The sequence below is a fragment of the Octopus sinensis genome, unplaced genomic scaffold (genome assembly GCF_006345805.1).
Source record: "Octopus sinensis unplaced genomic scaffold, ASM634580v1 Contig12642, whole genome shotgun sequence".
NCBI lineage: Eukaryota > Metazoa > Mollusca > Cephalopoda > Octopoda > Octopodidae > Octopus > Octopus sinensis.
The window spans coordinates 4,399-17,202 of record NW_021832680.1 but is presented as its reverse complement, the minus strand read 5'-3'; the positions used below and the strand labels follow the sequence as shown (position 1 = coordinate 17,202).

The 12,804-nt window shown below is 35.8% G+C and overlaps 1 protein-coding gene across 1 annotated transcript; it reads left to right on the top strand.

Annotated features, from left to right (window-relative positions):
* The first annotated feature begins 516 nt into the window (after positions 1-516).
* LOC115229437 (fasciculation and elongation protein zeta-2-like) lies at positions 517-8,827 on the top strand. The gene is made up of 3 exons (XM_036499205.1): positions 517-534; positions 2,184-2,336; positions 8,669-8,827. The coding sequence occupies exons 1-3, from the start codon at positions 532-534 to the stop codon at positions 8,810-8,812; spliced, it is 300 nt and encodes a 99-aa protein (XP_036355098.1). The 5' UTR covers positions 517-531; the 3' UTR covers positions 8,813-8,827.
* The last annotated feature ends 3,977 nt before the right edge of the window (positions 8,828-12,804 follow it).

Below are 12,804 nucleotides of genomic sequence, written 5' to 3'. Positions count from 1 at the left end.
TGTGTATGTGTGTGTGTGTGCGTGCACGTGCGTGCATGTATGCATGCGTGCGTGTGTGTCCACTGGTGATCCTGAGCATCATTTAAATTAACATAAGTGCAAAGTAATATGAAATGAAATACTGCGTATTTATTTTCCCTTCTCTCTCTGGAAGCTTTTTTTAATTCATTAAAACTCTTTCAATTAAGCAAAACAAAAATAAAGAATGATGAGTAACATTATTTGTCATTCAAAAGAAGTAAATAACAAACGTAAGTGATTTACAGTTATGATATAGAAGTTTTATCATTAAAATCTTCTTTTAATTAACTTATCAACTGACTAAATTGAATAAGTTATTGGACTCTGAAGTTTGATTGAATGATATCAAAACGTTATTGTTCTTTTTTTGCTATCCCTTTTTTCCTTTTGTTATATTTAATTAGAAAAATAACAATAGAATCAGTACAATTCTTTCTTGATAACTTTCAGTTCTTCTAGACTGACTTTATATAATTTTTTAGAAGGAAATATTTTTTACATTTAAAATACATGGTAAGATAATTTTACAAATTTTATAGCAGTATTCAAAATTTATAGATGTTTATCATGATTATTAATATTAAATATTAGGTCTTGTTTTGCTTCCTGCTTGTAACTACTTTATTTGAGCTACAAATGTTCTCGGCAAAGATGTATACATCAAAACATTCAAATTGTACATGTATCTATATGTATGTGTGTATTTGACCATTTTAATTACTACATTTCTATGTTAGTATGAATTAAATGAATATATTATCAAATTGTTTTACAATTGGATGCCTTTGCTGCCACTAATTTTTAACTGTTTTTCAAGTAAGGGTTACCTTATTTCACATGTCTTTGAAGGCTTGAAACCAATGGGCAACCAATTGACAGGAGAAATTACAGCAATGTCACTGCTTGTAGCTTGTGCAATTTCCAGAGAAATGCAAACATAAACATTCACACATACACAAACACGGATTTATTTCAGTTTTCTTCTCTCAAATTCACCTACAAGGATATGTATGTATGTATGAATGAGTGGGTGAACTTTTCAAAAGACAGTAACACTTGGTACTTTCAGTTGAAGAGAGCAAATCTTTTTTTTTTTTTAGTTTTTTACTTTCTTTCCTCCTCTTTGCTCTGTATATTCTCTCTTTCAGTTATTCAAACAGTCAACAGACCATGTTGATTATCCATCAACTCCTTGATTAAACTTTTGTTATTGCTTGAAGGGTTGTACCACTAAAAAAATGTAGCCTGTGAAAAACATTTTTGTGTTACTTATTAATAAGCTATTTTGCATTTTCTAAAACGTAGTAGTGTATATATGTAAAACATATTCGTTAGTTCAATTTGAAGAAACCTATATCATTTATTTGTTCACCATCAAATGACAAACACCTAAATGCAGTTATTTAAGAAATCATTTTCTTTTATCTTTTATTATTACATATGTTAACGTGCTTAGGAGATTATATAGTAGATAATACACCTTTCTGATTAGTACTAATATACAATTATTCACAAGTTTTCTACTATATATGTAGGTAAACTGGTGATAGTTAGATTTAAGTGTAACGAGGCCATTTTATATATGTGTATATTTATGCATATACGTGTGTGTGTGTGTGTACTCACCATTTTAATTTCCCCTTTCTATGTTTGCATGTAATAGACAGAATTTGTTAAAGTGAATTTTCTAAGGCTGGATACCCTTTCTGTTGCCAGTAGTCAGCTGTTTCCAAGTAAGGTAATATTTCCCCTTGTCTCAATAAGCTTTCATGGAAGACTGGGAAAGAATGACACTGTCTGCATGACAGAGGCATTTGCTTACAACTATTGCGCAGTGGTCATGTGGAAGAAAAAGCAAATTTGTTAATTAACTGAATAGCTTTCTTTTGGTTATGTTTTTGTGTGTAGAAACAGTAGAGTCCAAATATATCAGTAGTAGTCCTATGTGAGCAACACTTGTGTGACTGCTCAATGCAGACATACATATTTCTGCTATGTATAATAGTTTACTTTTTGTTCTCTTTAGACCATGATTGTGGTCTAGAATATTCATCTTGAAGAATTTCATGCTATATCTGAGGAAAGTAATACTTAATTCTTTCAATTATTTTTATTTTTACTGAGCATTTAAATTTTTTTCTTTCTTTCTTTTTTTCTCTTAGGAAACAGAGACAACTGATCTGGATTTACCTGATGACGATGAACTGGCAGAAGCCTTTGATATGCACTCTCTGATTATTTCCAGTCTTAACACAGATGAAGGTCATCTGGCCACTGCTGATGAGGTCATTAATGAAATAGAGCACATGATGCAGGTAAGTTATAATTGCTTCCTCCAAATATCAGCTTGAGAAATTATATAATTAATAAATGCATATGATTAAGAAACATAATTAAAACATATGTTCAATACAAAATCATTTACTTGGCAGAACCTATTTTCTACATATATTTTTTTCCTGGTGGAATTAACATGTTTTTTTAGATTAAGACATTTGTTTGTAAATTATTCAAATATACCTATGGTCTTCATATTCTTATGATTTACTAACCTACATGCTAAGTCTTCTCTCCCTGTTTCTTCTTTCACTGCTAGTTTGGAGGAACAGGAATTCCTGTTCTTCCAAACCAGCTAGCTAAATGCTACCCACACCTAATGCCTCATCAATATTACGCCCCAATCCACTCCCATCTAATGTTCCACCAATCCTACATCCTATTCACTGCTCATCATGACTGCCTCCATCCAATGCATCACTAATATTGTCCCTATCTAATGACCCATCCAATTCCTACCCTGTCTTATTCCATCACACTCAGTATTAAGCACTTCATCTCATCCTTTCTACTTACAACTAGATTACTTGCCTGTCCATGTTATTCTTACAATCACTAAGCTACAGACCAAGTTGAACTAGTGTGAGGGAGCCTGCAATGTCTGTTGATGCTGTCCACTACTAATTTGACTAAATAAAAAACACATAACACATACACTCACTTGCTCTCTCTCTCTCTCTCTCTCTCTCTCTCTCTCTCTCTCTCTCTTCTCTCTCTCTCTCTCTCTCTCACTCACTCATTCTCTCACACACACTTAAAAAAGAAATTAGTGTATTATGTACTTGTAACTGACTAAACTGAAGAAATCAAAGTATTGTACCATTCCCAAAAACACAGTATACAAGCTTTTGCAATCATTTGTGACTTAGAACTTTGCAAATGTTTTCCCCAAGTTACACAAGGGCTTTTCATTAAAGAGATTCTTATAGATTGAAAACAAATATGAAAATAAATTTTGATAGAGAAGTACCCATGCACAATCACACAACCATAAACATATGTATGCATAGACAGGCATGTCTGGAATTGACCTTGCCATTTCCAGACATGCCATCCCTGTAAGACTTTCATGCACATGTATACATCTTTTAGCTTCCACAAATACAATAGTAAATCAATATAGAGCACTGCAGGTATTAAGTGGTACTCCATCTATTATTATATATCATACACAGTGTATCCATGCAGGAAGGCTTAATATCATATGGGCCCAGCATCAATGTTCCAGGTAGAACAAACCTGGGAGCTGTCAAAGTCCAAACAGTTTGGTGCATTATATGATCATTTGCCTGATGCAATTAATGTTCAGTGAGGGCAATAGTAGTACCCATTATTCTGCAGTATTGGCTTGTGTAATAGTGACAATTGGCGAGTAATAGTGAAAATCATATAACATAAGAGTGTCTTGAAGAGACATGCTTTTGTCATATAACGCATAAAAAATATCAATAGCATTTTCTGCGTTTCTTATGAATATATAATACAGCTCAAATTCAACATGCTTGCCTGTCGAGAGTTATGATTACATGGAGTAAAGGAATAGAGTGTGGAAGCATTTCTCAATCCCAAGCCTTTTGGCAATGTGTTGTGCCTTCCAGTATACTTTTAAATTACATATGCACTTATAAAGATATATATATATATATATATATTCGATTAACTTTCACAGTTCCCATCGCCCAAATTCACTAACTAGGCATTAGTTGGCCCAGGACTATAGTAGAAGACATTTACCCAAGGTGTTATGCAGTAGGACTGATCCCCAAACCATGTGGTTGCAAAACAAATTTTTGAAACAGCTATATCTGCACTATTAAAATATTTACTCATTCATAAAATTTTGTGGCATGAGTGGAAAAATTGCTGAAATTTTTTTTTTCTTCATAAAATCTTTCCAAATTTCTACAAGTATAGATGTTAGAAGTGAAGTGGTTGACTCAAGATATTAAGAGTCATGTATTATTTATTTCTATCCTATTTTGTTCTTTATATATCTGTTTATCTAGCTGAAGAAAAGATACAAAACATTATAAGAAGTAATATACAGTAGCAAATTCCAAATATCAATTGAGCTTCCTTAATAAGCCATTGGTTAATATAGTCATTAATATATAAATATATAAATATGTATAGAACAATAGAATTTTTACTCAATTATTAGGTTTATTTTCTTTATATGGTTTAGTCACAGCAGCATCAATGAGTCATTCGGGACATTTGAGATAGGTGGGAGGAAGGGGAGAAGATGTTCTCAGATTGGAGATTGAGCTCAAATGTTTGTAATAGATTGGACTCACCCAGAGGCTCTTGTAGACCAGATAGTGGTGTTAAACTGGGTGACAGATTAGGTCTGCCAGACCAAAACAAGAAAAGTCTCTGACAAGCTTCACACAGTTTCTGTCTACTAAATTCCACTGGCAAAATTTTGGTTGATCTGAAATTATGATAAAAATTACTTGACCAAAACGCTATGCAGTTAGTTTGAACACCAAACTTCTTAACCACACAGTCCTGCTTACAAAGCCAGACAGTTGTTGTATTTTGATGTGAGAATTATTTGAACCAACAGAAGTCTTTATGGTGTAATTGATTCACTCATTAGGTACTTTTACTTAGATCTTAATTTGAAAAATCTCAAAGCTTGAACCTTCAAAGCTGAGATAATCAACTGAATTTCTGTTGAAATACTTCCTACTTTTCTACATTTACATGCATTTTCTATGATTGCATAGGAGAAACAATTTTGTTATGGAGGAGTAGTTTATGCAGTCAAATTACACTTCTACTATTGAGCATGCAGGTGTATCTGTTTTTTCCAGTGAAGTATATGGAGACAGTTGATTATGTGGTATGAGATGCAATCTGTTTTGTTAATGAAGTATACTGGAAAAGTTGTTTATGAGACTTGTTTAGAAGTGTTACACTTCCTTTACCTCATAACTATTGTATATGTACAGATGTGTGTGGTGTGTGTGTGTGTGTGTGTAAATCTGTATCAGCTGGAGCACTGACACAGCGTATATAAGAGTAAAACTGTAATCAAGGTTACTAACATATTTTTAGTGATTGCCACAATATCTCAGTGACCAGGATTGAGTAAGTGGCTTTAAAGAAAAGTGAAACTAATTGATAGTTCACTCATTCTCACTCCCTGGCTGCTCAGAAGACTGGCTTAATTATGGAATGTATTTTGACCATAACCTTGTTTACACTTTTGGTCTCTCTCTCTCTCTCTCTCTCTCTCTCTCTCTCTCTCTCTCTCTCTCTCTCTCTCTCTCTCTCTCTCTCTCTCTCTCTCTCGCTCTCTCTCGCTCTCTCTCACTCGCTCTCACTCGCTCTCTCTCTCTCTCTCTCTCTCTCTCGAAATACATAGATAAACAGATATAGATATGTATATATGTGTTTGTCTTGTTCCAGCCATTGAGCTGTGGCCATGCTGGGGCACAACATTGATGGGTTTAGTTGAACAGTCGACTCTCAATACACAACTTTTTAAGCCTGATACTTATTCTATCTCTTTGGTGAACAGCTGTTATACTGACATAAACAAACCAACACCAGTTGCCAAGTGGTGAGGAGTGACAAATACAGATACACACACACACACACGTACATAATGGGCTTCCACACAGTTTGACCAAATGTACACATTGTGAAATAATGAGTATTCTTTATTCTTATGGCATAGTTAGTGACTCTTCTGATGCTGATACCACAATAAAATGCAGTAATTACACACTGTAAAAACTGAGCCCAAAAGAAATTGTAAGATCAACATGTACTCCACCAATTTATGTACGAGAGTAGTGTTACCTAATAAGAAATGACTCAGGTTCTGACAACCGATCTGACATAAATAAGCATGGAATGTGGGTGATGATGAAGATGGTGGTGACAACAGTTGTTGTGATGATACACATCATCATCATTTAATGTCTGTCTTCCATGCTGGCATGGGTCGGACAATTTGACAGGAGGTGGCAAGCCTGGTAACTACACCAAGCTCCACTGTCTGCTTTGGCATGGTTTTTACAACTAGATGGCCTTCCTAACACTAACCACTTTAGAAAGTGTACTGAGTGCTTTTTATCTGGCATTAGCATAGTCTGATTTGACATGGTTTTATGACTGGATGCCCTTCCTAATGCCAACCACTTTACAGAGTTAACTGGGTGCTTTTTATGTGGCAGCAACACCAACAAGGTCACTTCATAACTTGCAAGACAAAGACCCCTCGAGAGGGAAGTGGTATTGAGGGAGGCATATATATATATATATATATATATATATATATATAATATATATATATATATATATATAGTTGAAATTTACAGGAAAACAAAAGATGAAGACAGGTGTATGAACAACAAGCAGGTGTATTAGTTTGATGCTCGGGAAAGTGAGAAAGTCTTTTACGTTTCGAGCCTGTGCTCTTCAACAGAAAGGAATAAGAGAAAATAAACAGAGAATAAAAAAACGGGTGGATTTAGTGATACACACACAGTGTTCAGGCTAAATTTGACAGTTTGCATAAAAAGAAAAGAAATCACAGTATTCCATTCAAAAATTAAAATGTTTTTAAAAAATCAAAAAATATCCACCAGATTATGCTTGTGCGATAACAGTTTACTCAGAGTAGCCAGGCTCAATTTTCACCATGGCCTTAAGACAGCTCCAGAACCTGACACATACATTCCTCACAGTATCCCTGGGAAGATCTTCAAGCACCTCCTTGATCTTTGTTACTAGCTCAGCCTTGAGTTGCAGGCAGCGTGGTTGGTCTCTTTCTCAATCAATCCCCACACATAGTCATCCATGGGATTACAATCAAGGGAATTAGGAAGCCAGAAGTTCAGGATGGTGAAGTCATAGAAATTCTCCGACAACCACTTCTGACTCTTTCTGGAGGTATGGTGAGGAGTTGAATCCTGCTGCCATACATACAACCTTCCAACAGCAACCCTCTCCAGCCTGGGATTGATCAGTCTCCACCAGCTTTGCAAAACTGTCTTAATGGAGCCAAAGACCCTGTTCAAAGATGTGGGGCAGCACGTTATCACCATCACTGGAGACACACCCTTAGACCATCACAATGTCCAGATTGTTCCCAATCCTCCATGTCAGCTAACATTTTCATAACTACAATTTTAATCTTTATGCTCTTCAATGTTGTTGACTGTTCACCAATACATCAATCTATTCCTGTGAAAAGGAAACAAAAAAAATCTTCAAATGTAACCTGAACACCTTATATATATACATGCACACACGCATGTGCACATATAAATATATAATGGGTGTGTGTATATACACCAGCATTTTAATTAAAGGAGATGCCTTAAAGAGAAGTAATTACAGAGGTATCAAATTGCTGGACCAGGTAATGAAAGTTAGAGAAAGAGTTATACTTCAACTAATCAGGAAAAGAATTAGCCTAGCCGAGTTGTAGTTTTATGATATGGAGAAGCACTACTGATGCTTTCTTTCTAGAAAGGCAACTTCAGGAGAATTTAGCGAAAAGTAAGCCACTACCTTTGTTGGCTCAGAGAAGGCCTTTGACATTAAATGTGGATGGAACCTGTGGAAGAGGAAAACAAGGAAGACAGGGAATAAAGTAGTAGAGACCAATCTCAGGATGTTGAACCTCATGGAAGAGATGACAAAAGACCAAGATGAGTGGCGATTTACTGTGCTCAAGAAGACCTGACCATCTTGGCAAAAATTAGGTCATTAAAAGTATATCATTTTGTCTACACATCTTCTCAATATTTATCACTCAACTAACTCTACCTCAGCTGTTGTTATAATAATTATATGACAGCAGAGTTGCATGATGCCCTTTTGTACTACAGTTTCCCCTCTTCTTGGAATTACCTCCCCATGTCATCCACCTCGCATTTTCAGTATCATTCCATAACACTATTGAATACCATCTAATATCAGCCATCAGTGCCCCTCTCCAGACTCATGTAGATAGATATTGGGTTGCCAGTGTTTCAGTATTGTGAAGAAGGTGCTTGGGATGCAATGGAGTTGATTGAAATGTTTGGGTATTTCATGGCAGGGCAGTAACTATTTGTGTTTGAGATACACATATAAATAACAGATTCTAAATTGTACAAAGATTTCTGCATAAAGATGCCTTCACATGCATACAGGCATAGAAGTTTGTTGACTTATGTGTCATTCTTAATCTAGTGTGATACAAGTAAATTCATTTTTGGTCTAAGTATTTTATTTTCTGTTTAAATGGAATTCAATTTTCTCTTCCAAAATTGAGTATTATTTTTTTTTTAACTATTGTCATTAGGATTCCCCAAGTGAAGAGTCACCCGAGGAAGAGGAGGAAATATCTGAGGAAATGGATAGTTATACAAAAGTGAAAGAAACTTTAAAACATTTGCAAACAATTACAGAAACAGGTATGTTTATTACAGTTTGCCATCAATTCTAAGAAAGTTTTTAGTATTTTTCTTGCCTGAGTTCTAGAACTTTTTATCTTTTTGTGGTTCCCATATAGTTTTTCCATATCTCACATATAGCTTTTGTTTGTCCATGTATTTTTAAGAGTTGTTATTTTCATTAATTGTAAGATGGAAATAACAATAGAAAATTTGATGTGGTAATTAGTTATAGTCAAAGTTCAAATTCAGCCAGAAATTCACGCACGCACACACAACAAGCTTTCACACAGTTTTTATCTACTAAATTCACTCACAAAGTATTGGTTGACTGGGGTTAAAGTAGAAGATCTGTGCTGTAGGGCTGAACCCAAAAGCATGTGACTGCAAACCAAGCTTCATAACCACACAGTCATGCTTTTGCCTAAGATAGTTTAATTTCATAAATTAAAGTGTTACACAGTACTTTCTTTCTGATTAATTTTATTTTAAATAGAGTATTTTTACATTATCATACTAATTCTTAGAACAAATTATGTTTAGATATTTATAAGTTTTGTGTAAAACCTATCAGAGTTTGTATTTTACATTATCTTTTGGTCCTAAATTCTATTTCGATGAAATAAAAGCTTTCAATGAATGGAGTATTTTGATAGGGAGGAGAGGATATCTTAGTCATTGACTATAAATTGTGCTAATCTGTCTTTAAAGTATTAATAGAATGACACAGTTTCTTTTATTATTTACATGTGTTAACTATCTCACATTGTTTTTGTCTTTAGCTCAACAAATGGATTAGTGATAGGGATGATAAGAACTATGTATCTGCATTCATAATTAAGAGTCTGGCTTAATTTGTTGTCTTTTTATTAGTTTTTCAATCAGAAACTCCTAATTTATCCTTAATCATCATGCCTTTGTTAATGTTACAAGTATGCATTCTCATTAAAACAAATATCTCTTCAGTATTATTGAAGCTATTAGTTTAAGTATAGATATAAATATTGAATAAAATTAGTCAAGGCCATTTATAAAATTTTAAAATACCAAAGAAACAGAAAATTTATGAAATATTATTTTAGTTTAAGATATTGCTTCTGAGTTATGTCTGAATGTATTTCAGCAATGAGTATCTGTATTATCTTTCCACTTTTATGTCTTAGTGAATTGCTAATTTTTAAAATGTTTTTAGCAAGAAGAAAAAAGTTAAGATGAGCATAATGAGAATAACATATGCATTCCATAGAGTCCACTATTGTCATGTAGCTGAGCAGTTGCAAAGAGACAATCTTCTTGGTGAATCTTCTCTGGATTGCTTCAAGGTCCGCTGTTAATTTCACACTGGTGGGTGACCATAGCTATGAGCAGTAATCCAGGTGGTTGAGGATGAATGTCCTCCAGAGGACCATCGTGGTTTCCTAATTCTGGTTCTGAATGTTCTCAGGATCCATCCAGCCAGTCGTCTGCACTTTGTCGCCATTCTGGTTATGTGCACTTGGAAAGAGGTATCATCACTCATGTCGATACCCAGGTCCCTCACTGATTTAGGCTCTGGGATTGAAATTCCTTGTGGACCAGTGTACCCTCTTTTACTTGTTTTAGTCATTTGACTGTGGCCATGCTGGAGCACCACCTTTAGTCAAGCAAATCAACCCCAGGACTTATTCTTAGTAAGCCTAGTACTTATTCTATCGGTCTCTTTTGCCGAAACACTAAGTTACGGGGACGTAAACACATCAGCATCGGTTGTCAAGCTATGTTGGGGGGACAAACACAGACACACACATACATGTATATATATATATATATATATATATATATGACGGGCTTCTTTCAGTTTCCGTTTACCAAATCCAACACAAGGCTTTGATCAGCCCGAGGCTATAGTAGAAGACACTTGCCCAAGGTGCCACACAGTGGGAATGATCCCAGAACCATATGGTTGGTAAGCAAGCTACTTTCCACACAGCCACTCCTGCGCCTATAATAGTAAGTTTCATATTCAGTTTTGGATGCTGGTAGTGCAGGGTTTGGAATTTTTCAGCATTAAACTGCATATTATTATCCTCAGCCCATCTGTAAATTGAGTCCAACTCCTGCTGCAGATGTGCAACATCGCTGGGGTTCTGTATTTTCTGCGAGATTTTCATATCGTCTGCATAGCTTGCAAGAGTGGCTATCTAGGCACTTGAGGGCATATCTGAGAGGGCCACTATAAAAAACAGTCCCCTGTGGAACACCGCTCACTATTTGTGTTTTCATAGAGGTGGCTCCATTAGCCACTACTGCCTCACTTCTATCTTTCAGAAAGTCTTATAACCACTCTCCAAGTTTTCCAGCTATGCCGAATTCACACAATTTGTGGCATATCATACCATGATCCACTTTGTCAAAAGCTTTTGCAAAATCAAGGTATATTACGTCCACATTTGAGTTGTTGAGTACGAGGGGCGTTCAATAAGTAATGCCCCTGACCCACTTGCAGTTGTTTGATCTAGCTGAAATTTTGCATGTGCAATTCTTTATATCTCTTTAGATTAAGTGACAAATTACAGCTCTGAACTAATTGTGGTTTCCGATTTACAGGTGTTTGAACTGAGTCAAGTGTGAAATGGAGCATGTTGAGTGTCGAGCAGTGATCCGGTTTTTGTATTTGAAAGGACGCACACCACGGGAGACTTTTGATGAAATGATTGTAACTTATGGTGATGATGCCCCATCATATGACCTTGTAAAACACTGGCATCGTGAATTCAAACATGGTCGGAACTCTGTGGAAACAGCTCCCAGATCTGGTCGCCCCCTTCTGCCATTGATGAGGCATCTGTCTGTCAAGTTGAGGCTGCCATTTTGGAAGATCGACGCATAACTATTCGCCAAATAGCCCATGAGGTCAAGATTAGTACCGATCTGTGGAAACTATCATTCAGACCATTTGCATATGCAAAAGGTATCTGCCAGATGGATTCCAGGTTGCTCACACCTTTCCAGAAGCAAGACGCGTCGATTGCTCGAGATGAATTTGGAGATGTGCCAAGAAGATGAGTCAAAATTTTTCAAAACTGATTGCATAGGATAAAACCTGGTTCCATCACTATGATTCAGAGACCAAAGCCCAGTCAATGCAGTGGAAGCACCGTGACTCACCTCCTCCAAAGAAGGCAAGGGTGCAGCCCTCTGCTGGCAAGGTCATGCTTACAGTCTTCTGGACCTGGACAGAGTAGTGAAGACAGATTTCCTGGCAAAGAGTGCCACAATTACAGGAGTCTATTATGCTCACTTTTGAGGAAATTAAGAGAAGCTATCAAAATCAAGAGGCGGGGCAAGATCAGCAAGGCATCCTCCTCCTGCAGGACAACGCTCCGATCCACAACTCGCGTGTCGCCAGATCAGAAGCACAGGCGTGCGGCTATGAACTCATCCCCCATCCCCCCTACTCTCCTGACCTTGCACCCTCTGATTTTCACCTCTTCCCAGCCATGAAGTTGTTTTGTGAAAGGAAAGCATTTCCCAGATGATGCAGCCTTGATTTATGAAGTCACGTCGTGGTTGGAGGACCAAGCTGGGGTCTTCTACAAAAACGGTCTTCAGAGCTGCATCAAACGATGGAGAAATGCGTAACTCTGGGTGGTTCCTATGTAGAAAAAGACTAATAACTGTTCCAAGTTTCGTTGCTCTACTGCTATGGGAAGTGGGTCAGGGGCATTACTTATTGAACGCCCCTCGTAACTGTCTCAACACCTAGTCATAATGTTGTAAGAGCTGGGTCAGGCAGCTCCTACTTGGTCGAAAGCCATGCTGGTTATATATATATATATATATAATAATACACATATTATATATATATTACACAATATTTATATATATATACACATATTATATATATATATACACATATTATATATATTATACACATATATATATATAGTATATATATATAATACACATATTATATATATATATACACTACTTATATATTTAATATATTATATATATAGACACATATTATATATATATATATATATATATAATAATAATAATAATG

Bases quoted from the DNA above. Each gene is read 5' to 3' on its own strand.
- LOC115229437 (XM_036499205.1), top strand. The intron at 2,337-8,668 runs GTAAGTTATAAT...TATTGTCATTAG, and splicing joins AAATAGAGCACATGATGCAG to GATTCCCCAAGTGAAGAGTC.